The 26,777-nt window shown below is 36.7% G+C and overlaps 1 protein-coding gene across 4 annotated transcripts in view; it reads left to right on the plus strand.

The window, feature by feature from the left end:
- The window catches only part of SUPT3H (SPT3 homolog, SAGA and STAGA complex component), a 278,028-nt gene that overhangs the window by 177,302 nt on the left and 73,949 nt on the right, over positions 1-26,777 (plus strand). For all 4 annotated transcript variants that reach the window (XM_066995060.1, XM_066995059.1, XM_013184490.3 and 1 more), the window contains exons 4-6: positions 7,902-7,988; positions 9,154-9,244; positions 10,916-11,052. In XM_066995060.1, coding sequence (XP_066851161.1) covers positions 7,902-7,988; positions 9,154-9,244; positions 10,916-11,052 — 315 coding nt within the window. The remainder of the gene's footprint in view (positions 1-7,901; positions 7,989-9,153; positions 9,245-10,915; positions 11,053-26,777) is intronic.

Genomic DNA, 26,777 nt, shown 5'->3' on the forward strand with positions numbered 1-26,777 from the left:
TTACTTACGTCCTTTATGGGATTAATTTTTTAAAGTATGTTTTTGTCCTTCATTTCAAGGTGTTTGAAGATAATTTTTTGTTCTGACTTTGCTATCGGTTCAGCCAGAGGATAAAGGTCTTGTCATCTCTATATTCAGCACACTGATGGGTGTCTAGCTCTTCATAAACCTACTTGCTTTGCAGTTCTTTCATTAGCCTGAGGCTTGTTCTAAGAGCACTTTATCTCTGTGCCTGGAATAGGTAAATATATGTCTTATTTTCCCCATGACAAACTGTGAAGCCTGATTCCAATTTGCTGTCATGTGGAGAGGAAGAGTATTTATTTAGTGTCCTGGTGAAACTAATATAAGTCAATGATTATTTTCCTGTGTGAGCAATGTAAGGATGCAATTTTTAAACAAATGTTAATCTGCAGCAATGGGAGAAAGAAACCTGTTTATATTAGATGGTCTCTCAATCAACGGGGAACAGTCATTTTCTGCTTGCAGCATTGGAAACTGCATAACAATAATCCTGAATGGTGGTTTGTTTTGGGATTTGAAACCAAAGGATAGGAAGCTGTGGGTATAATGTAAACCTCTGCTGGTTTGCATACTACAGGAGTATTTGAGAAAGAAAAGGAATAGAAATAATTGGTACAGAGGAAATAAGACTGAATTGATACACTAAATATCAGAAAACTGATAATTTCTCCAGTTCTTAAGAAGGGTAAATTCTAATTGTTGGTTTGTTTGTTTTCCCTAAAGGAACAGCAAATGTATTTATTGATAAAAAGACTACACATTCTCATTTTTCAGAAATAACATTTCATAGCAAAAAGGCATCGAAAGACGTAACTTAGATGGAAATAATACTTAGAGTTGAGATTCATGACTTGGTATAGCTCTAGTGATACTGCTATAAAAATGAAACAACAAGTTGTGAAAGTTTGAATCCAAATGTAATAAGTTCTATTGTAATTTCCTCAAAAGGAACAGTATTTATTTAGTTTTGATAAAGGAAAGTTTGCTGCCACCAATTTACAGTTGTTTCTCAGCAACACCGCTAGTTCTGCAGAAGACTATACCGTCATTTCCCTCAGATGGCATTTTTCAAGCTGATTTTTTTCTTTCCTATAATTAAAAACAATCAACCAAGCAACCAACCAAAAAAAAAATAGATTAATAGTTTCAAAGTCTGTATTTTTGCCTGCTATTATCACCAGCAATGAGAGAGCATCAGCAGTGGTCATCTCCAGTAGGATACCAAGTTTTGAATTAGCAAGGCCTATGTAGCTGCTGAATAATTTTACCATATTAAAATTGGATTCAGTGAGTCTGAATACTTTTCTGCATTTAGAAACTTTATAGTTTTAATGCTGTTTGTATCATTTCACTTAGTTTGGTCAGTACTGCCTACTATAAAAATCAAGTGTGCAACAGGGCTTCTATTGTTTCATGGAGGGTGGAAGAATTATAGATATAAAATCCTGGCCCAACATGTTGATTTTGGAATTAGAATTGAAAGAAAGAAAAATAGGAAAAAGTCATGCCTGAAGCTTAACTTGAAATGTACTTATTGTTCATAGATGCATTAAATTATTTCCCTGTGTGATAGAAAATGCAACAGCAAGATCTAATTTGAGAAGCTGATCTTAAACTATTTTTGAAGGAGAAATTAAAAAAAATAATTAGACTGCTTTAAAGCTCATCTTTTTTTTTTTTTTCCAAATAGCAGTATTAATTTCACCATTTACTTGGAAATTTAATTTCCTTATTTAATCTACTTAAAATCATACAGTCTTTAATAGATGCAAATCTTCACTTTTTGTAGCAGGGCCTAGGCTGTTGGACTTTAAAAATAAGTTATCATTCCTCTAATAATTGTGCCTGTTTATCTTTTAAACACAAATGGTTCAGAGTATCAACAAACGGTGCAACAAAGGTAAGCTCCTGCAGCCCAGAGTGTTTTCCTGTCTGCTCCATCCCATGGGCAGAGGCTGGGCAGTTTTCTAAAAGCTGTGTACATTTTTCTTGTCTCTGTCTTTTATATTTATGTGCTTAGAAGGATCATGTTTGACACATGAAGAACAGCAAAGTGCAGCGTGCTCTGCTCTTGCTACTCGCACTCCATACAAGTGCCTGATACTGACTGTGTTGCTTTAAAAAAGAAAAAGGCAAAAACAAAAACAAGATCCAGCCACAAATAAATAAATAAATAAATAAACACACAGGAAAAAAAAAACCTCCAACTTTTTATATAAAAAATATAAGTATGTGGGTTGTCAGTAGAATGAAGAGAGATTGTAGTGTCAAAATTATACTAGATGTTTAAATAAATGGGAAGAAAAACAAAATACCATTTCTTCATCGCACTAATCTTTAGAAGTTTCTGATAGCAGCAGTATGGCTAAAATGTCCGTGTTGAGGTGTAAGGATCTTTCCAGGAGTTCACAGCTTTAATCTGAGTAAAGGACTGTTTTCTCCCACGACAGTTCGACTGTCTGACTTTAGATGTATACCAACTGCTTGTCACCTTTAATGCCAAACCCACCGTTGTGGGACCTGTAGACAATAGGTCCAACCTGCTTGTTGCTGGAGATCCTTTGGGTATTCAGAATGGGCTGCAAAATCTCTATTTGCAGCTCCCAGCTCTTCAGGCTGCCCGACCACTGCAAGCCAAAAGCCAAATGCCATAACCACCTGCTAGAAGGAGGCAGTAGAGCATGCTTCAGACATGAAACAGTAAACTGATTTTGAAGGAACAAATATAACAAATGGCACACTTGAAAACAAGTTCTCTGTGAATTTCTGGGAGTGAATGACCACGGGATATGAAGTGACATTTTCTTACCCTCATGAGCCGTATGTACCAAAATTCACTGTACATTGAGCAAGAAAATGCTCCGCTGAAGCCTCAAAATGGGATGCAAAGGTTTATCTGCTTCAGGTCACTCATCGTCACCTGGTGATGCATTAAATGCTCTTCAGTAAAATATACCTAGATTTGATAACATACCTAACAACAGCAACATTGATTGTCTTTTCATCTGCAGGTGATGGTTTTATGCTTTAGACAGCTTGAGGTGATTTAGTCTTGCTGTTTAACCCTTGAATGGTGATCCTAAATCATTGCCTTGTAGAGTGCTCTAATAGACTCCGTAACGGGATTACCCACTCAGGATGCATGAAGCGCAGAAAGCTTGTCCCTGTGCTGACCTGGGGGAACAGAGTTTGTGTTTTTCCTGCGTGTGTCAGGATTAGAGGGTCAGGTGTCAGAGCTAGATGTATGTGAGAAATTATAGGGAAATATTTAAATGAAAAATTTTAATCATATGTTTAATTACTTTCAAAGAAGTATTGGGACATTTGGCCTAGAATACATTCACGGCACTGTACCTAAACTCAGAATTTCTATTGGTATTTTTATAGTTGCATACTTTTGATATACAAAAGATTGGGGGGGGAAAAAAAAAGGCATTTAAATGCACATTTAATAACAAAACAACCTTCCTGCCTCGGAGAAGTTTTCAGCCAGGTGAACTGTGTTCTAATTTTCCTCTACAATAAAAACAAAATCATAGCTGTTGAAGCATTATTCTTGGCTCTCAGCGGCTTGAAGGCATGCAAACATTACCATTTTGTCTCCATTCTACAGTTTAACTGGAAGGATTATGTCACAACGTAGTGTGTTTGTTTTCCAGCTTTTTGTCTGTTTGTCCGTCAAGACGTTTTTGTAGAAGTATCAGTGATTGTTGACTTTGGAGGTAGGGGAAGAAAAAATAATTAGGAGAAAAAGCAGACAGCGCCATTGAAGTAACTGTGCTTCTGTCATAGGAGAATGAATGCTCCTTTCAACAAATCTATAATTTGCAAAAGTTGCAAAAAGAAAATAGCCGTAAGGTGACTGTTAACATACTTCAGTTCATCCTGCCAAGAAAGTTAACTTCATAAAGTCATTAAACCAGTGATTACATTTTAAAATATTATTCCCTAGCCATTTCTTCTTAGACTTTAAAATATAGTTACTGTATATACTACTTTCTTTGTAATGTGAAAAATTGTAAAATACACTTATTTTTCATAAACTCCTAATTATTAACAGAGCTATTTGTGCTCCTATAGTGAAAGTCATTTCAACACTTCCGTTATTTAAACTTCACTTTTAGGGGTTCATAATTTGGCTGTAATAAAAAATAAATTCAGACTCCAGGGTCTGAAATATTGCTTGCTGGTATGGGGAAATTTAGCCTGGTTTTCTTTAAGAAGCTAAGTAATTTGGATTGCTGACTCTTCTTCAAGATAATCCAAAATAAGATATTTTCCACACTAAATAACACTAGTCATTAAAAAAATTTAGGAAAAGCCACTGAGTATGGTGGAACTGCTGCTGCCCTGTATTCTGGGACTGGTGCTCAACAGAGCTGAGGCTCGAAGAAGGGCACTTGTGGGACCTTCTTGCCATGTCTTCACTGTTGCTCTTCCAGAAGGGCGGCTGTAACAGCAGGTGGGGAAAGTTCCCACAGCCCCGATAGCATCGTTTCGAGTCCCTGGCAGTAGACCCACTGCTCGTGAAGGAAGAGCCCGCAGTGCTTCCACTGCAGCCAGAAGCAAAAGACCTACGGACATCAAGGTCGCGTAGCTGAAAATTGCTTTCCTGTGATGCTGAACGCTCAAGTGCTCCAAAGTGGATCGTTTCTTTGGTGCAGCTTCCTCAAGTCCCCCTTCATCCCGTAATACAGCCGCGGTAATGACTCAATGAGGCCTTCAGCTCCGGAAATTAAGGAATCGGGGCTTATTGCATATTAATGGCAACTCCGGGACAGTCAAATAAGACAGTTTGTTATAATACTAATTATAGCCAAGCACTCATGTTGTGGTTTGAATGAGTCAATTATGTGTGTGTTAAAACTATAAATACATCTTCCCCCCAACCTAGACTGTGTGGTACGTAATTTTTTTTTAATTGCCTGGATACATATTTACCTGAGCATATCCTGGTTTCCCAGATAAATATGTGTACCAATGCAGAACTCATTATGGTCTGTTTGGATAAATAATCCATATTTTATAACTGTACAGGAAGTAATTATTTTCCTATTTTACTTTCTTTAAGCCAAAGAAATTAAATGCTGTGGGTTCATTACTTAAAATAAAATAGATGCAAAAGTCGAGGTAATGTGAGAATAAAGTTTTCATTGTTTTGGTAGAAACTGAGAATATTATTCCAGATTTTGATCTTGTGTTTAGCCCAGAATAACTCCATTAAAATAAACAGTGTTATTCAGGATTTACTTAGATGCAAATGGGACGTGAATTTGGCCTCCTATCCTTAATCCCCCTTACTTCACTGGGAATTCCTGCCAGTAGCTTGCACACGATCTTTGCTTTAAACGACATTGTCAAGTATTTATCATTTGGAAAAATAAGGTATTTCAGCTGCATGGAGAAATTAACTGATATGAATTATGTAACGAGAAAATTAATGTCTTACAGTTATGGTCCTATACAGAATTATAGAAATCATGGAATGTTTTGGGTTGGAAGGGACCTTAAAGCCCATCCAGTTCCAGCCCCCTGCCATAGGTACAACACCTCCCACCAGCCCAGGCTGCCCCCAGCCCCATCCAGCCTGGCCTTGGGCACTGCCAGGGATGGGGCATCCACAGCTCCTCTGGGCAGCCTGTTCGAATGCCTCACCACCCTCTGAGTGAAGAATTTCTTCCTTATATCCAATCTAAACCTCCCCTCTTTTCAGTTTAAACCATTAGTTTAAAGCCCCATGCATTAGGAAAGTAGAACATACTTTGATGGCGGCTATTTCTGCCATTGTTTTATCTGATATTGGGAAGAGCTGCGTTGTGTTATCACCATGCCAAGGCCAGTTTTTCTAATACTTTTAAGCTTAGTGGGACCAAAGTCAGCCTTGGCATAAATCCATTAACTTCAATAGATTTACACCAGAGATGAATATTGTCTCATTCTTGGAAAATTTATTTTTATCCAACTCTTTATATTTTATGTTAGAAATATAAGTAGCCTGTGTGCCCTCAAACTAATCAGAATAAGAAACAGTTTTGCTTATGCCAAAAAATAGAACTATCATTTTTCACATTCTTACATTTTTCAAGTGAGTTTCAAGTAAGATTATATTACTGTGACTTCTGAATTCCTGAAATCTCTCTGGTCTTTGTGACTGCAAGGGCCAACAGTGTTTCAAGGGGAAAATCTGAAACTCTTCCTGCAGTATGTTTTGTGTTGTGCGTACTAGATACAGTTCACATTTTGTATGCATATGATTAGTGTGGAAAAAAATTAATGTAGTCCAGTATTATGATTTATGGACTGAATCTCTTGCCCACTGAACACTTGCCAAAAAGAAAATCTTTCCCCCTCTCTCCTCCTTTGGATATTAGAAACAGCTACTGTTTTTGTTGATCTTTTTAACTTCTGAATAGGCCTATTTCAAGTCATAGCAGCATGGGAGCTCAGATTAATAATATACTTATTCAGCCAGTGATACTGAGTGAAACCATTGCTAGTGTGAGTACGAGGGGTAGGATTTCTTTAAATTATTTTCAGGTGCATTCATGCATTTCTGAAAGAAGACTATAGAGATATTTGAAAATAAATGAATTTTCTGTTTACTGATCATGTTACAGGTGTGTATGAGTTTTAATATCAAGAATTTAAGATGTCGCTTTTGTACCGGGCTCACAGTCAGTCCATCCATCAGATGGTTAACAAGGACAAGAGCAAAGAAATGACCAAATCCAACCTTTTTGCACAATGTTTTTAAACCTAGAGGAAAAGGCGAATTCCATGGTGTGAGGCATCCTTTCTATCCCACCTACTCTACGGCACCGTCTTGAGCTGGCACCAAAGGCTAGGGAAGGAGCAAATCCCATTGACTTCTCTCCCAATTTGGGTTTGACCTTAGCCCAGCACTTTGATAAGCATCAGCTTGTGCAAGTTTGGTATCTAGTCTTGGGTTGCTCTGATGTGATGTGTTTGTGTGTAAGCGAGCCCACCTTCCTCTAAGTCACCAGCCCTGCACCTACTGAAAGCTGGGTCCAAGGCTGATGTACTCAGTCCCTTCCAAAGAGATTTTTGCCCTTTATAGCACATTTGAGCAGTTTGGGGCCTTCAGAGTCATGGCCATTGTGACCGTCTCAATAGAGGTGAGGACAGTTCTTTGCTTCACACTCGTTTTGCTGCCATTCATAAAATTGGGGGGCATTCATCGTTCAATCCCATTTGAAATTTACCTTTTTCATATCTGAATGGCTGGATCTGCTCAATAGGTGTTTTTTCAATTATTTTAATAGAGTCAGTGGTTCCTATCAATTCATTTTCTTTCTCTCAAATGAAATAAGAGTATGCCTAAAAACGTCTTCATGTGGGTATGGTTTGTACTAATGATAAGTCAAGTGAGATAGAGTTTCTTTCCAAAAATACTTAGGTAAGCTGTTTAAAATTAGTATTTGTTATTCTAAAAAATTGTGAGAGGGATCAGCCATCCTTCCACAGTTGCAGATAAAGTGCTATGGCAAGAATTTGGCATTTTTACATTGCCTGAGAGAATTATATGTTCATTTTCTCGGCTAATGTGGTTCAAGGAAGAAAAAAAAAAAAGTAATGCAGTGCTTTTCAAAAGCGATCATTTTAAATATAAACAAAAAAGCTTTTGCTTGAGATTTGTCAAAAGTCTTTCAGTCTTTTCGTAAAATTGTTATTCCCTTTCCCACTAACAAGAGCAGAGTGAGTGACACCTTTGAGAGTCCCAGCTTGTATTTAAGTGCATAGCTTTATTTTGCTATGTACTACCATGCAAAAATATTATATGAACTTATTTTAAAAACCTAGTGATTGGTTTTTTTTTAACACAGAAATGGCCATCCTAATTTATTTGTTTATTTTAGTTACAGCAAGCAGCCGAAGTTTCTCAGCTGAGAGGAGCTCGAGTCATCTCTGCTGAAGATCTCCTCTTCCTAATGCGCAAAGATAAGGTACAGTACTAAGAAGACAGAATTTTCTTATTTTACATAGTAAGCTCCTTATCTTGTTTTAAAGTGTTTGTTTAACCTACATGAAAAGAGTCCATGCTCATGAATAGCTTCATTAAAAAGTACAGCTGCACTGCAACTGTATTTTATTCTACATAGTACAATAATTGCATAATAAGTTAATTAATTCTCATTTTTTTCCAGTAATTTCAATTACAAGTAGATTTTTTGACTAGCATTTGGAGTGGGTAATATACATTAGAGCTCAAAACAATTTCTTAATAACAGTATAAAGATTGATCCTTATCTTTTATATGCCTTTTATGTCTATAAAAAACAATTATTCTAATTTACTATTTATGCAGGGTGTAGATGCAGGTGTCGTGTCTAACAGTGCAATCATTACATTTTCTTCGTCTACGTTGTCAGTAAATCCTGTCTTGCTTTTTCTTTTAAATATTCTTCCTGTATTTCACCAAAATCTCCAAATGTAGGTATGGCATACTTTCTGTGTGAAATATATAGAATAATTTAAAAGTAATCATTTTCTACAAGAACATTAAAGTCATTTTCATTCTTCAAATTTCAGAATTATTCAAAAAACTTACTAGCTATTTTTGTAAACATTATTCCTTCTTCCTCTGTCTCCTTTTCTTGTCCCACCCCTCCCCCCCGGCTTTCTACCCCACTTGTGTTTTTCTTTCCTTGTTTGATAGGTGAAACTAAATGACCAAAAACATATCAAAATAAATACAACCCTAAAACATGAAAACCAATTGCCATTACTTTATCTGACATGATAAGTAAGGGTATATTGGAAATAGTGGGTAATATGGACATCAAATGTCATGGAAGTATGCATTTGTAGGTTTGAATTTCCAAACAAAGCAAAGATTTTGGAGTGCCCTAATGAAGCCTTAATGTCAGCTTTCTGAAAGTGAAACTCATTGCTTTCTCACAGTTGGCAAAGAAGGTACCAAGGAGCTTAAATAAGTACCTTGTTGTACTTGCTATATATGGATTTTCTGCAGAATTAGGAATTATGAACATTATAAAAATATGTATTTACTGAGTATCATATTATATATTTGCATATTTGTGTTATAACGTTAGTCTAAATAAAAAATAATTCTATATAATACAAACTAATATCTTTTTTTTCTCATAGAAAAAGCTTAGAAGGCTACTGAAGTACATGTTTTTTCGAGACTACAAATCTAAAATTGTCAAAGGCATAGAAGAAGATGACATCATTGAAGGTAGAAAAACTACTTAATTTGGGAGGGGGCTGATACTTTATAAATGCCCAGAACAGCTCAATGCAAAGTATTAATGTCTAATATTTATACAAGCAAAAATTAATGATTTCATAGTAATTTAGCTTTTCCATTTGCTTCAAAGTTCAGTTTTTTCATCTACTATCCAAATGATAAGTAACACTGCTTAATGTTATAACTCTGTTGAAGTTAAGAAATAGGTGCTGATTAAAGGGCTAATTGATTTCAGCATGTGCAATTTAAATGTGTCAGCTACCGTGTGCAAGGGGGAGCTGCAATTGAATGGACATTTGTTAAATAATTATCAGAAGCTTTTGTCATGTTTTACAAAATATACCACAACCTGAAGTCATTTAAAAGGACCTGCCTTGATTTTGGTATTGTTGAACATTTTATACTTCAAATATGTCATTTAAAGACTGGGAAACACTTTTGTTTCCCATTCCGTGATGAAGTTTCAGTTTTTAATAACCAATGCATTTAAAGGCAAAGCTCTTTGAATTAAGAAAAGTATTAATTGGTATCATTGCATTTGCTGGTATAAATTTATGCCACTGAAGTGAAGTTCTATTGCTTTATATTAACAGAAGCATTCAAAATTAAAACTTATCACAGTAAATCTAAATCTTGCCATATTTTTATTACAGTATCCAGCAATGTCCATACAACCCTTTTGTATTTAACTTATTTCCTTTCTCAGAGCCTTTTCATTTTTTTTCTCCTTACAATGAATTCCTTGTGTTTAGTTCCTCTGAGCATCCACACTGATGTTAGGCAAACATTGTACTTCTTACTTTAACTTGGTCAATGTGTAGATAAGTTTTTGTCAACTCATTTGAGATTTAATTTGCCTGTGGCATTTTATTTTCACAAAACATGTACGTATATTGTTTCATGCAAGCAATCTGGCAGTATAGCTTCCTACCTGACAGCTTTATTTGTACTGGTAAAGTTTGTGTCACCAGTTAAAACAAATAAACAATTTTCCTAAATCATTTAGATGCTCATGAAAAGCTTCCTAAACACGTTTCATCTGGGAATTAAAGATTGCAATTTCTGTTAGGCTTTGGTAACTGAAGCCATCAATTTTGTCTTGTGAATCTAGTGTCTTTATAGCTGTCACCTTGTTGAGAACAACAGAGATCAATCACCTTGCCCAGGCTTTACTGTTGAGCAGTGGTCCATCACCTGTGGAGATGTATCTTAATGCCTGTGTTATGATTTGCTTTAGGTTGTAGGTAATTTGTGTATTCTGGTGTTCTGTGTGCTTATGAGAAATTGTGTTTCCTCCATATGTTATATTGTACAAGTGAGTTTTTATGCAAACAAACAGTAGTGGTTTCTTCTGCAGCACTGGGGGTTCTTCATTGCAAAATAACAATACATGAACAGTAGACTAGGTTTTTCTAGATCACCAAAAGCATTAGGTTGTACTAGGAAACACTGAAGGGGACTTTTTACTACAGTGCTCCTGGAGCACAGCAGGAGCATCACCTTGGTCAGGTAGCACAATGTGTGTGGGGAGGACAGTAAGAACAGGCCTCTTCTGTATAGTGCATCTAGTTCTAAAAAATGTCCCTTCTAGGGACATTGGTAGATGTTTGCAGTAGCCAAATAATTTAGGTTTGTTGTTCTTTGTTTATCTTTGTTCAGACAAATTCAACAGCAACAGCACCAACAAACGGCAGAAGCTTGCTCAAGACTTTCTCAACTCCATTGACCAGACAGGAGAGCTCTTAGCCATGTTTGAAGATGATGAGATTGATGATGTTAAGCAAGAGCGGATGGAGGTAATTCTTTTGTTTTACTGATATCCATCTCCAGCAGAGAAAACTGTGAAATAGTTCATACATCATGCTGGTCTGATGCCTTTTTTGTGCTGCATATTGTGTCATTGTTATGTTTTTTCTTTTTGCCCAGATGGTCTAAAGGAATCCTATTTCCATATTTTTCCTATTCCTTCAAATGTTTCCTGATATCTAAGCACACATGCTGAGAAGGAAGATTATGAAAGGGTAGTTATGGATCTTTCTGTCTGCCGTGTATTTGTATTTCCCTTCTGCAGAAAGCAGATTCTATTTAAAAACATTTCACATGTATTTTTCACAATTTCTTCTATTTTTCATTCTTCCTCTCATTAGAAAATTATGCCTAAATAGAAGTTGAAGATTCTTGTCATATAATACAGTTTTTGGAAAAAATGAACAATATTCCATGCAAACACACTTCAGTAAATGCTCTTCTCTCCCTCTCACTTTCAAGTCCTATTTTCTGATCTACGTACATATGAAAAATTATGTCTACATTACAGAATGCAGTACCGTATCACTCTTAAAAAGCTAGCTGGGATCAAGAAGCAATGTAGCTGTGTTAGCATGGAAGTCTGCGATAATGGCTTTGATACCAGTTTTGCTTGGTTTCACTGAGGTTTAGCTATACTATCATAAGGCACCATGTCCACAGGAAGTTGCTACATGGACCTTATGATCCCTATTTATGGAGCATCTTCTAGAATGTCGCTTACTTTGAAGTATTAAAAAAATCCAAAGTGTGTATCTGGACTAATTAATAAGTGGGCCAGGGTCAGTTCTCTGGCCCTGAAGGCAGGTGACGTTGGCTAGCTTGGGCTCCTATGGTTCAATTTTCTTTCCACCCAGAACAGGCTGGCCCTGTCCATAGTGAATATGGAAAACGCTTCACAGCCCCCGTTCTTGCCCAGTTCCTGCTCATGTCTTGTGTGGGCAACTTGTGGTCGAGGGCAAAATGGTGCAGAATGTCTGCTTACAATTACACACTAGTACTTGAGCCAATTTCCATAGTTTTTAGTCAGAGGTGTAGGATGCATGGCTGCTGGAAACTTTCTGTTTTTAGAGTGCTTTTTATGCCCTTTCAGCACCAGAACTTGGGTACTTTTCTGTGATGAGGTGGCTGATGCATTCCGTAATATTTGTCTATTTAATATTTGCCTATTTAGGCCACATTTCACTTTAAGGATTCATGGAAAATCCTGAGTAAGAAATAACCTGATTTTTATCCTGCTCTCTCTGGGACTTACCCAGTCACGTTTTCCTTTCCTTCTCCCCAGTACGGTTACTCAAAATCTAATCAAGAATCTATTCTCTCTTAGCATTTGGTTAGGAACAAGTCTCATTTGTCTGCAGCTGAGAATCAGTGTTGTAGAGCAGTTGTTCCCAACCACTGTTTGTGTTTTGGAAACTGGTTCTTTCTTTTCTTTGCTTTGCTTTCATACATATTTATTTGTGCAAAATGTTATGTTTTGCATAAATGCAGGCACATCCTTTGAGCTCATATGCACAAAAATACATAACAGCACTGTTTTGAATGAGTTTGTTATGTGCTTAACCTTCTGCTATTCTTTACATTCTCTTTTCTCATTCCAGTATAACTTTTTTTTTTTTAAGTTTAAAAAACTATACAAGTGATTAGAAATATGAAGTTCCTTGTCCCAGACAAGGATATATCTCACTTACTTTCTGTTTGTCTGTCAAAGAATGCATTGCTGTAATCAAATACTTCTCTTTCATCTGATTACACATCTTGTTTTTCTTCACTTGACTATAATTCATGAGCTGTAGGATATCTATATTTAAAAGCAATTCTTCTCTCTATTATTTTACTTTATTACATTTTGTGAAATCTTGATCTGTTTCCATGTTTAAGAAAAATCAAGATCTACTTATTTGAGAATAGATCCATAAATTATATACATGTATGAAGTCAGTACTGTGGATTTTCTTTCTTATTAGTTTTTCAGTGACAAAACATGAAACATTGCTTGAGACATGCTACTCCAAAAGTTTAATATATTTTTGGCTTTGTTTTGTTTTGGATTTTGTTGTCACTTTGAGGTGGGTAGAAAGGAATCAAATATAGTGGGAAATGTGATCCAGTCCTAAAGGAAGAGTTGTTAGTGGATGGGCTAATCTAGTGTATCTTACTTACTTTGTGCAGTAGATTATGTTTAATCCATGCTAAGTTTTGGAGGAAATCCAATAGACACTTTAAAAATTCTAACAACGTTCTTTAAGGAATTAGTATACTTAAATCATGAGCTGTGATCTAAAGGCAATGTTCCTTTTAGGTATCAATTACCTCAGAAATGTGTGGTTATCTTGGTTTGGACAACTGCAAATGATTTCAGTTCCACTTTGCCTTGGGCCAAAATCATGCTAAGTTGTCCAGAGCAGATGATAAACATATATTTCTGATGTCATTATGGGCTAAACAGGATATGATTGTTTAGCAGTATGGTTTCAGTTATGATACAAAAAGCAAATATTGTTTATACTTATTTCTTTTAAAACATTTTATAAAATGAGACCTAAAACTTCATGGGAGTGCTTGCAGTTTTGTGAGGTCTATTTCCTGTACCATGGAGGAGTAAGCAAAGCTCCAAGCCACTTTCAAACATTAAAAAGGAGAATGTAAAATTCTACAGTTTTGACTGAAAAACACCCACTGTCATATTACAAGGAAAGGACATTCTTCTAGGATTACTGATGCACTTTTGCACTTACTGATGCATCCTGTGGCTTTAATTTGAAGCGAAGGGACTGTTTCGGAAACAGTAATAATAGCAATATACAAAGGAAAGACAATTAGTCTTAAAATACAAGGCAGAAGTTAAGAATAAAATCCACATTCTTTGCCATAATGCATGATTATGTTGTCAATATATTGTGATCAGATGACTCATTAGAAAAACTTCAATAACAGCTATGAATAGTAATAAATCAGCCAACTGTACTGGCAAAACCAAACAAAAATAAAAGCTGTACTATCTCACTTCATAACAGCAAGTAGTTTGCCCTCCTAAGACAGCAGTAAAACACCAGTGATATGCTGCTCCTCCAAGCAAGAAAAGTTGTAGATGAAATAAAATATTCTGGTCCATAGATGTAGTTGAACTGTGTATATGAAGGAGATCATAGAAGCTGTCTTCATAACAGGTGACCATCTCTTGAGAATAATGCACATAAAGGTGGTCTACCTAGCATCCCTTTTTTATTGTACAGGTTAGTGTCTCCTTTCTGCTTCACTTTGGAATATCCAGGGTTGGTAGTGCTCAGGGATTTAATTTCCATTCTTTTGCCTTCTATGGCCGAATCTACAAAAAATAAAACATTCCAAGTGGATTGCAATTTTGCTTTTCTCTGTCATAAAAATCAATTCAAGAGAATTGGAATTCCGGTGGGCTATGGCTGAATCAGAGCGATGAGAAGGTGTATGTTCATTTAAGATTGTTGCATTTTTCCTTTTTGTGCAGTTTGGGTAGAGATGCAGGTTTGGGTTTTTGTGTTCTTATGTTGCTACTCTGAATCTCTCAGGTGACCTGTCCGTACTAAAACAAGCCGCAGCTTTGGCTGTGATTTTTTGAATGATAACTCCAGTTCTGCTCAATTTTTCTATGACAGCCTTTATCAAATTTACTATGCCCTATTATTAAAATCAAGCAGAGGTATTTTAAAACTTCAGTCAACTTAATGGCAAAGCTGACTTCTATCTCAGTCTGTAAATGTCCATTTTTTATCATCTGTTTTATGGTGCCAATACCTCCCCCACTACGAAAAAAACTTCCCATCAGAAATCTGAACTGCCATACAAAGGAATGCTTAGAGCATCACACTGTGAATGCTCTATTTCAGTTTTGTTCCCCTAGGATTAAAAGAAACACCATTCATCTGTCACTCTGACTGCTAGTTTAGGGATATATTTCCAACACTCAGATGTTATATGGCAATAATTCAGTTGCAGTAGCTACCATAATGCTTTCATAGTACATTGCAAGTTTGAATAAACAGCACAGGGAAAATAACCTCACTAGAAGATTATAATACCTTGAAAGCAAGCTAGATGACAGCAAAAGGTAAAACTAAGCTACATCCCTACCAAAAGAGATTGGCAGAAGCTTTTGGTTCTTTAATGCATGTTGACCTATGAATTATATGTTAGATATTTAAAAACTACAGCTACACATTACTGTTCTTGGAAGTTCATTGTGGATGTGATTTTGCCAATACTGTTCGGTAGTATGTTTCTGTTAATGGGAATGTGTACAAAGTTCACAGAAATGAAGTGGGCTATGTGCAAAATACAATAGGGTGCAATAAAGTGTAGATACTTGTTTGGAATGTATCCTTCATTCACATGAAGTTCAATTGCTCCGTTAGAATTTAATCTGTGTTCAGACATGATAAATTCGTACCTACACAAGTCAGTGAAATATACCTAAATGCACCTTGGGATGCAAGGAATAATACCCTGGAAGTCAACCCTGTTTCAGTCAAGGACACAAAGTAGAGTTGGCATTTATTTACATCTGTAGTAGTAAATTAGACAGTGACCAAGGAGATTCCTTCCTACTGGAATATGATCATCTATAGTAAGTTTCAAGTGGTCACACTTTGACCTAGGCTGAGTAGCACTGTCCCAAAGAATTCCTGGGCACAGTTTGGGAGTTAGACTGGGCCAGATATTGCCATGGCATGGTTTTGGTATGGCCACTTTCTTTGGAGGGTTTGGAGAGCAGGTACAGGACACAGGATGCTCCATTGCTTGGAGCTAGGGTATGGACCCGACATTTTTTAGTTGAGAAAACAAAACCTATGTAGTGGTATAATCAAAAAGCAAACAAACAAAAGCCTGTGAGTGCTTATGTTCAGGGAGGATCCAAAAGATGGTGTTGAACTACTCAGATTCATTGTACTAATTTAGAAAAGATGTACAAAGAAAATAAGCAGGAAGTGATTTAGAAAGAGCTTTGAGGCCTTTTCTACTACTACTGTGCTCATTTCACTGACAAAAATTATGCCAGTGTAAGTGCTGTGTGGGGTCATTACTCTTTAGGGAGTATCTGTTCATGCAGGGTGTATCAATAACAAACTGGAATTTGATTTAAAGCCCATATGGAAAGCTTAGTGCTGTAGTACATACAACACATACTTAATAGAAACTGCATGCGAGAAGACAAACTAAGAAGTTTTATGTTACAAAGCATGAGGGCATTGTTTCTCAGAGCACATCTTTCTTGATATATAATTTTTTTAATGATAAACTTATTTTTCTGTTTCTCCAGAAAGGATTATTTTTAACTTTCATACTGTTTTCAGATTATTCTTGATATAAGCTATCTTTTGGGACAGAATCTTGGCATTTGGTTGAGGGGGTGACTTTCATCTCATGATACAGTGCTTAAATCTAATAATTTATTAATTTTTTAGAATCACAATTTACAAGTACTCAGCCTACTTAGAATTTAACAGCTACAATCTCTAAAAGAGTAGGATAGGATTCAGCTACAAATTAAAATGTTTAAATTTTTTTGGATATTTGCAGATAAGCTAAGTTTCTCATTTTCCACTACAGTTCCTGGAGACCCAGTCGGTGCAGATAGTGGAGTCTGGAGAGCTATTCAGCTGATCAGATATTTGTATGTTCACTACAGTGAGCTACATAGCTCTTGAGGCTCCTTGGGACGTATTTATCTTGCAGGGAATTTCTGAGTGACCATTCTGTTTCTACCCTGGCCAGATGTAGGGAGTGGAGCCTGAAGGACAAGAAGTATTAGAAGTGGAGAAGGCTTGAGTTTTGGGAGACTGGTGTGAAGTATGCCAATGAGTTATGTACGGCTGCTCAGGTGCACGTGAGAATACGGGTTTAAACTCCGATGCATTTTTGTGTTGTTTACAGATCTGTCTGTAAGACAGATAAGGAATAAGTTTCTTTGTTCCTTAGCCAACATTGTCAAAAATGAGCTAAGGGATCCCAGTGATGGGACACAGAAAGAGAAACCATGCCATTAAAAGCCTTATGTCTTATGATATCTTTTGTATGGATTAAATATTTGCAGCCTTAAGTGTGAAGCAGTAAAGCAGTATCATTCTCACCTGTCTGTCCAGGCCAAAAAAAGAGGAGATTGTCTTGAATTTGAAAAGGAGTTTGTGATGTACTCAGGAGCGGGAGAGTTCCTGCCCAAAGACACTAGATTCCTGAGACATTGTAAAAAAAAGCCAGGATTCTCCTTCTTTAACCTGCTTTGACAGCTCTTGCTTCGTTACCACAAGTTGGGCTGAATTTCACTTGCTGTACTTGTCTAAAACATTTTAGGTATTTAGGCCTGTTTTTGTACTCAGAAATGAGAGAGAAACAATCCATGGGGAGGTTCATTTCTTAGTTAAGAGAGAAAAATGCTTTAGGTTTATTTGTTTTTGTTCAAAAACATTTAAGTCACATTTACGTGAATTTCATCAAATGTTAGGAAAAGTTCTGTTGCCTTCAGGGTGGTTTTTTCTGTAGGAAACAGTTCTATGTATGCAGCCTGATCTTGGTGATATGAAAAAAAAGAGTGTGACAAAGATCTCTAGTAGTCTGTAAGGTCAGCATCAGTTCCCTGTCTACTGTCTCCTTTTGGTATAGATAGATGGAAAGACTAAAAAGAGCACAGATGGAACATCAATCAAGAAAAATCCCTTTATTCTCATATTTTTCAATATGGCAAAACAAATCCTACCAAAGTAAGGAATCCAAATATAGAGGAAATTAATTGCTCCATATCAGTTCAGTGTTCCCAGATGAGTGCAAAGATACTAAAACTAGTAGTGTCTCGAATGTAAATTGGCTGTCTGGGCATCAAAGTGTTTGTGACCATTATCCAGTGTAAAAATAAGCCTGCTGCTATTAATGGTTTCTATGATTACACACTGCTTGGGAATGTTTGGGATACTGGGAAAACACTATTTCTCTTGGGTAATGGCTGAATTGGTTAAAAGTAAACAGAAAATAAACAGAAACCATTTTTCATTATTATCTATGTGTCTGCAAATATGATGTCATTCTCGCCAGAGTTGGGAAAAGCTATCAAATGGGAAAGGTTTCTTGCTATAGCCAATAATACCAACAGACTTCTTACACTGCTACAAATTATTGGGATTATTAGGGTTTTCTGACATTGGGGTTTATTGCTATGGTTACGTGAAGTGTGCTATTTGTTTGGGTCCTGGTAAAATTTTGTTGGTTTTAGAGCATTTTAGTGAGCATTGCTCATACTGCAAATGTAGGCGGTTTTGCTGGGAGGACAAGGTGTTCTTTGCTTTTCTGTCTTTTAGTTCTTTGAGTATTTTTTTGCCACTGTTTGCTTTTTCTTAGGAAGAGGAAGGTTCTGGGCTGTTGTATTTTGTATTTTTGACACCCAAATGACTGTGTTTTAACTTAAGTTTTGGAAAGAAACCTTATATATATATTATTTATATCTATAATTAAATGTAGACACACATACATTTAAACAGTATTTCCACAGAGCATTTGATTAGGAGCCAAATGTAAGACTAAAGAAACATTCTCCAAGTGTATTTTAATACTATGTTTATTTGTGATCTTGTGTTTAACGGGTTTGTTGCTTAGATATACTAGTCACCGTATATTGGTACTTACAACACAGTTACTGTTTATGTAAACTTCGGAGAATTGGGAACAAGGACTGATGTTGAAGTCTGACAAAGGTGCCATTGGCAGCAGGGCATTGAAATTGCTGTCATGATTTAAAGCAATTAAACAAATCCGTGCTGATAATGATTAGTAATTCTGAGGTACATAGAATCAAAGAATGGTTGAGGTTGAAGGGGACCCCTGGGTGCCCCTGTCCCCCCCTGCCCCAGCAGGGTGCCCAGCCCCACGTCCCCGGGCTCGGGGAGCTCTCCAAGGAGCAGCCCCCGGCCCCTCTCGGGGCAGCCTGTGCCAGGGCTCCGGCACCCGCCCGGCCCAGCGGTGCTGCCTGAGGGGCAGGGGGAGCCGCCGGGGCTCCGGGCTGGGCCCGGGGCCTCTGGGCCCGGCCCTGGGCACCGCCGAGCAGAGCCCGGCTCCGGCCTCTCCGCACCTCCCTGCGGGTCCTGACGGCCATGGGGGAGCTCCCCCGGAGCCTCCTCTGCTCCAGGCCGAGCAGCCCCAGCTCTCGCAGCCTCTCCTCACAGCACGGGGGCTCCGGGCCCTTGGTCATCTTGGTGGCCCTACGTTGGATTCTCTTCAGTTGTGGGCCTCAGTTTTGGACCGCTGGCCAGTGTCAGGGCAGTTGTTTGACCAAGCTGCATTGTGTGCTCCCAGGTTCCGTCTCCTTCCCTTTAAGGATTCATATTGCAAAAAGCCTTCATTGGAAAGGAATAAGCTCTTTCCACAACCGAAGACAGTAGAGGAATAGTATGGGTTTTTAATGGAGTTCTTCTATTTCAACTGCTACAGAAGAGGGAGAGCTCCAAGAGCCATCCTGGATTTAACAGCTAGGTGAGAACATTCACAAGCCAATGTCACAGAAAGGTTGTTTTCCTGACTCATCCACAGGAGGCTGAGGTATGCCTCTTGACCTAAGGTAGTGCCAACTGTGATTTAATTTATCTGCTATTTCTGGACATTACAGATACAGTAGAGAAAAGCACTTTTTGTCCTGTCCTCATTCTGTATCTTTGCTAAGGGAATGATGATGTCTTTCCCAGGATCAGACTCCAGCCAGGAGCTGAAACCTACTTTTAATCATGCTCATGGACCAGCCTTGCCAATACCTTCTTCAGAATTACTAAGGATCTCTGTCTTTTACATTGGCATTTACCCTGTGCTACCAGAATGGTCATGCTATGTGTCGTAACAGCCTCTACATCCACAGGCTGTAGCATACAGACAAGATAGAGGAGCATTGAAAGGCATTTTCAGGCTGCATTCCAGCTAAATGTAGCTCAAATGAGCTCAGAACTATTGAATTGCACAAGTGAATCAGGGAAAAAAAAACTATTGAAGGCTACTGAATACAAAGGCACTGCATTTGGTTAAAGAAGTGCTTGAGCCAGAGATCACCAGCTGCTTGTGTGACTATTCAGGGAAAGAATTATTATAAGAATTATTATAACTTCTAGTTATACTATTTCCTAAACCTCCATGGCTAGCTACTGTTGGAGCCTGGGCTAAATGGAGATGTGCCTCCAGAATCTGCGTCCAGTGTTGTGCTCCTAAGTACAAGAAGGACTGTGACAAACCAAAGCAAGTCTGGCAAAAGATCGCAAAGAAGCTTTGGGTGCTGGAGCACCTGACATATGACAAAAGGCTGAGACTTGGACTTGTTCAGCCTGAAGATGAGAAGGCTAAAGGGAAATTTTATTGCTGGTGATAAGACGAGGTAAAAGACCGAATCATAGGTTCATTTAGATTAGAAAAGACTTTTAAGATCATCTGGGCCAACCATCGACCAGACACTACCAAGTCCACCACTAAACCATGTCCCTAACCATCAGGTCCACACATCTCTTAAATACTTCAAGGCATGGCAACTCTACCACTTCCCTGGTCAGAGAAATGAGGAACTTGGAGACTTGCAGAATATCTCCAACTAAGAGATATCCCAATTGTGACTGGTTCTGAGCCACTTGATCTAACTGGGCCTGTTTTGAGCAGAGAGTTGAACTAGAGATCTCTGAAAAGGTCCCAAGATTTTTCCAGTGTAAATTATTCTACCATTCTATGATTCTATTCAGAAGTTTCCCATTTAAGATATTAAAATGGCAGGTGAGGTAGAAATATAAGAGCTTTTATAAAACATAGAAATGATAAACCATCTCAAATTTCTAAAAACTGTTTAAAAATCTAGGTAGCATATAATTGGACTTTCCAGCTTCTGCACTTTCTGTAATCTGTAACTGCTGGTATTTCCTGGAATAGACTTTTTATGTATACAAGGAACAGGGTTTTCTGTCTTTCATTTTGTCTCAGTCTTGTGGTTTATTTTATCTATAATGTTGCTTGCTGTATTCTTCCGTAAGAATATGATCTGGCTGCTGTGCAAAATTGCATTCAGTGATAGCTTCACACATGTGTAGCGACTATGGAATCAGAAGCAGTAAGATTTAAGCATTTTAAGTGTCTGTTGAAATGGTAGAGTAATGTAATTAAGCTCTACATGTTGCAAAATGTGAGACGCATACTTACCCAATCGACTAAAAACAGACCCACAACATTCCCAGCAGCGCAGCAGAGGTAATAACCTGGCATAGTTTATTAACTCTGCGGAAGAGAGCATAATGCTGTTAGTATGAGTTGCTTGTATCTTTTGCCCCCCAAACTTAAAACTGTATTTCCTTTCCTTTCTTTCATTTTGCTCTACCATCTTTGATTGAAATTGAAGATACCTAGACAATTAAACACTTTCACAAATTGAATCAGAAGAGGTTATTTTAATTTGGGTACTCAGAAAAACGGGAACAGTTCTCTTTTTCAGGTAGCTACCTTACATAAATTCCTCATGGAGTTGAACATGCAGAGTTTAATCTTTTAATACTCTTCAGATTAGCATTTGACCCTTTTAATAGCCTGGGGTTTACAGTTAGTTAACTTTAAAGTGGAAAGAATTAGGCCGTGTCACCCCTTTAGACTGGCGAAGTGCATCTAAAACCAGACCTATATTTTCAGGGAAGACAGGACCACAATATTATTGCTAGAAAAAATCCTGATTTTGCATAGAGAGTAAATTTGAGAAATGGATTTATGTGAATTTTTATCAGGTAGGGAGCCACAGGTTTTATTTTTGAGTGAAAAAGCGTTGTCATTTGAACCTGTGGATTTATGGCTTAAGATGTAGCTCTTTTTGCTTTCGTATACAGGTAGCGGCAGGCTTTTAGTATTTGCTTGGCATCTGTCTCACATATACTGTACTTGAGACTTCAGTTGATTTTCTTTCAGTGTTCTAAAAGAAACTTCATTAAAAGCAACGGCAAGAAAACAGCATGAATTGATAACATCAAAAACACATTAAGATGCATAGATTTTATTCTCCAATAATTCTTAAGCATTTTTTTCCAGACTCTTCTTTTGAGTGGCATGCAGAAGGGGCAAAGACAGGGACTCTTTGGTGGCGGTGTTAAGTGCTGTTGAAACTTTGCCTATGGAACTAAGGAAGCAATCACTAAATTTGGTTTTCCATTTGATCAAACGAAAGAAGGATGGGTAATCTTTGTCAGGGGGCTGGATTTTATTTCCCAAGGCTAACAGCCATTTCCACGACTTTGTCAGACCTACTAGGAATTTTTTCTACCATTGTCAGATGGTATTATTTAAAATCAGTTCATCCACTTGTGTGGGATTCATATCCTATATCATACAGTGACTCTGACAAGAAGATGCTTTTACTAGGAGTGTTATTCAAAGCACTGTTGATTTTCTCAGGCTGCAGACATCTGCAGAAAAAGCTTGTAGAACATACGGCATCTGGTATCGAATCCTAGCTCCTTACAAACACCATATCAAACAGCTTAGAAACGGAACACATACTCTACATCCGCTTGGAAATAATTTTTTTGTGTTTACTTTAGATGTATTAGCTGTCAGCTCATATCATCAGCTAATTATTTTATATCTGAAAATTGTAATAGCATCTTCAGATGTACTGAACTCAAGCAGATCTCCAGCTACTAATCACACCCTTCTTAAAATGGGAGTTAACTCTTCATGTACCTCAGGGCTGGAGATCTAAATTCTAGTTCCAGTATTTGAAGAAATATGTAAGTGAGATGATTACTAACCTTGTTACCCTATGTTATATTTTAAAGAAAGAGACAAAAATGCTGATCAGACGTTTGATGAATACGAGATGTAACTTGAAAAATGTCAGAAAAACTCAGAAATCCTAAGAAAGCTGAGCAGCCACCAGTAAAGAGTAAATTTTCTCCCACAGTGTATATGATGGCATGAGAAGCTACAGCAACTCCTATAAGCACAGTTGAGTAATCGATGCCAAACTGTGGTAGTTAACGGTACTCTGCTTCAAGCACGTTTAACACTGAATAGACTTTAACCTTCCTACACTTCAAAATCTCTTTATTAAAGGTATTTTTCTTTACATCCCAGTTAGATTTTGTTGTTAGCTAAAATATTTTGAAATTAAGGTGGTTTTCCATTATTCTGTGACTGGGGCTATGCAATTTTATTTATTTATTTATTTATTTTGTCCCTGTAGATCTTTGATTTACCCTCCACTAAAGAAAAACCTTAACCCTTCCATTTCAGTCAGTCTAAACCTATAACAAAATCGACATAAAAGGAGATGAAATGGTTTCAACATGGAGAAAAATAAGTTATTTTCATTTTGAGTTTAAATTTACATAACTGTAAATGCCCAGAAATAAGAATATGAGCTTGGACTATGGCCTATAGTCAAAATCTTTATACCTGATTTTGAACGGGAATTTGAGCCATGTCTTTCTTTTCAGGAGATTATCCTGGTAGTAGGATTCTGGGCTATCTGTTGCTAAGCTCTTGATTTCAGACCTTTCTAACTTTTAAAATAATTTGACTAACCATAGAATAAAAGTAAAATACAAATCATTTTTTTTTTTCTGTATTTAAAAATATTTTGTATTTTCTTTCTTTGTAAATGTCTGAAAATTTGGCATGTAGAATTGGACTCTGCTAAAGTTCTTGGAAAGTATAGTTTTGATTGCAACCAATTTTAAGAATATGTGCAGGGAAGAGTCTCTTGTTATATTTGTTTCTGTAACAGGCTGGCTGGCTGAATGGGTACTATGTGCGTAGTTATTACTAATGCAGCACAGCAATTTGCACTGCAAATGAAGAACATTGAAAGTCAAATTCCCCAAACTAGACCTTTTTGTTTATGTCTTATGGTGTGAACACTCTTTCTATCCCTTTTAAGTTACTGATGTGAAATAAACAGTAGTTTCTGTCTTATGATGGGACTCAGAGGAGCTGTGCTGATTTAGGAGAACTGAAGATCTTAGCAGTTGGTTTAATAGTGCATAATTGAATTTGCAAATCAGATACATTTGAATGAATTATTTTGAAGAGACTTTAAAATGACATATTTCTAAAACATAGAGTTACAATAAAGAGTGATGATGGTTTTAATTATTATGTTTTCTTATGTAAGCAATTTAGAATGTTTCGAAATATTTTCTAATTATTCATCTCTCTCCAAATTAAAAAGATAAGCTAAGTCTTTTCTTAAAAGAAATCTTTTAAAATACTCTTAGCAATTCATAAAATTGTACATCAAATTTCATCATCATTTATAATTGCGATACACTGGCAAATTTGATTTTGTGGATATATACAGCTAGTATAAATTTAGATTTACACCTCTAAAGGAAAGTCCGATAGCCACATATTTAGACAGTGCATCTAAATTCTCTTGGAGCTAAAACAACACCCAGCATCGCTCTATCTAACAGGCTTATCAGAATGTGTAAAAGTGGAGGTCTGTGGTGCTCCGTTCATACTACACAATTTACGAATTAGAGCTGAGAATTGGTTGAGGATTTCAGCAGTCATTGACATACAGCATTCAGATACTTTCTGAGCAATATAAAGGTCCGTCTTCAATGAATTACGTCCTGTTGCAAATTAAAGGAGTTTTAAAGCAATTGCATGGGTAAAATACTGAACCACAGAAGTAGGGTTTAGCTAAGATAGTGTTAACATTAGCTCATTATATCAATATTTGTAAGATTCTGATTCTCAAGGGCTGTTTCTCTGGAAAGCTGCATAAATTCATTATCAAGTTAAACCATCAGTATAAGAACTACCTTTGTCTTGGAAATATAAGTAGAGACTTGTCAGTAGAATACGAAGACTCTTTACCACTTTACAAGTGAATGGAATGTGCAACAAAGGCTGTAGAAGTCTGAAATTTCAGCTGAGCATATTACTTTTGTGGAGTAGCCTATACTAAAAAACTTTAAAATGTTTCACAAAAAATGTTTCTTCTAATGTGTTGTTTTAAATTCTATATTAGTTAAGCAAATATTTAAATATTATATTAGCTTTTCTGCATACTTGACATGAATATAATTCTGCCTTCCTGCCAAGTATGTCAAAACCCAAATTCACTTTCATTTGCCAGGGTAAATGTTTATTTTGTTTTCCCACATAATGTGCTCTTTAAAGTGTCACCAGCATAGCAAATCTGATTGCTTTTTAATAGAGACACGGTGGGTTTTTTGTTGTTTTCATTAGGAAACGGGATAAACTATCAGTAAAGCTTATGGTAATGAATCCATATACAGTAGGTGCTCTTTGCTCTCACTCCCTAATCTCAGGATTAAAAACAAAATCCCATCAAAACTATTGTCATTTTAAAAATACATGAAGGGTTGATAACAGTAAGGGATGGAGGGGACTGTCAGTATTACAGAGCAGGAGATGAGGATATATAGGTCCTGTTTCTTCTGTTGAAGGTGATTGACTCATGAAGACTCATAAAATAACATTTTAGTTTGTTTGTTTTGCCACAGATTAGCTGGGATTATATCAGATATGATTTATTGGAAGGGTTCTGTTAAGAAACTGTTGTTTCACTAGTACAGAACATCCACATTTTAGATACTAAAAGCTGCCAGTATATATTTACATAGTTTTTCACAAGGCACTAAGTTTCACTTTGAATTTCAGCCTTGAAAGAGTCTCAAAATATTCCTCTATTCTTAACCAAACTAAAAAAATCTGGCAATTTTTATTAATAATTCAAAATTTTCTATTTAAAAATGAGGTATCAGTAAAGCTTGATCTAAATGTTTCAGTTCATCTTCTTACACAAACTAATATGTAAGTAATTAGTTTTAAGAGTTATTGTGAAATTTTTATACAATTCAAAATTATATTTTTTGAGATTTCCCCTGGTGGTGTTTTTTTGTTGGGGGTGGAGGGATTTGGAGGAGGAGGGAATGGGGATGTTCATTAAGAGAACTCCTGGAGTGACTTTGACTGGTGGTGATTGTTTTGAATTAATGACAGCATATGTTTCTTTGGCTTTATGTAAACGCCTAATAATTTTGTGGTATATCTATCAATAGGCATGGTGTAAGGGCCTAAAAAAACAGATTGTTCCAAATTAGCTGACTGTTCAAATGAACTTACTTCCAAATGCTAAATCATTTTCTTAAATCCTGAACTTGAACATTTTCTTTTTCATCCCTAACATTAGAAAAAGAAAAAAGAGAAAGTCAATAAAAGAGAAGCATTTGCAGAATAAAACATTGCCTTTGGGAAAATAATCTTTTTATGATTCTACTTCTCAGCTATATAGTGGAGATAGTGCTCACAAGAATGCTATGAAAATAAATTTTCTCATGTTTACAAAAATTGAGAAACAATAACAAACAGCAGCATAGAGTATTTTGCATAGTTAAATAAATAGCAAGTGTCACACAGTCATTAGCATTTGACTAATAAAATATTCACACTGGGACAGATTTTGTTCAGTGTCGTGAATGACATCCCCATAAATAAATAATAATAAAAAAATACACCAGTGCTTTTGTTCAAAGCCTTTCAGTTCAGACAATGAATTTTTCGGGTCTGCTTGTGCAGCTTTGATTTTGCCTTTTTTGTCCCTGACCTTCTGCAAGCTTTGCAACTGTGAAACAAGCTTTCAAAGGTAATTAATTCAGCCTTCACTTGCACTCTGTCCTGCTCAGACATCAAGGTAGTTGCAGAACTGAGGTAGGAGTTT

The sequence above is a fragment of the Anser cygnoides genome, chromosome 3, assembly GCF_040182565.1.
Source record: "Anser cygnoides isolate HZ-2024a breed goose chromosome 3, Taihu_goose_T2T_genome, whole genome shotgun sequence".
Taxonomy (NCBI): Eukaryota; Metazoa; Chordata; class Aves; order Anseriformes; family Anatidae; genus Anser; species Anser cygnoides.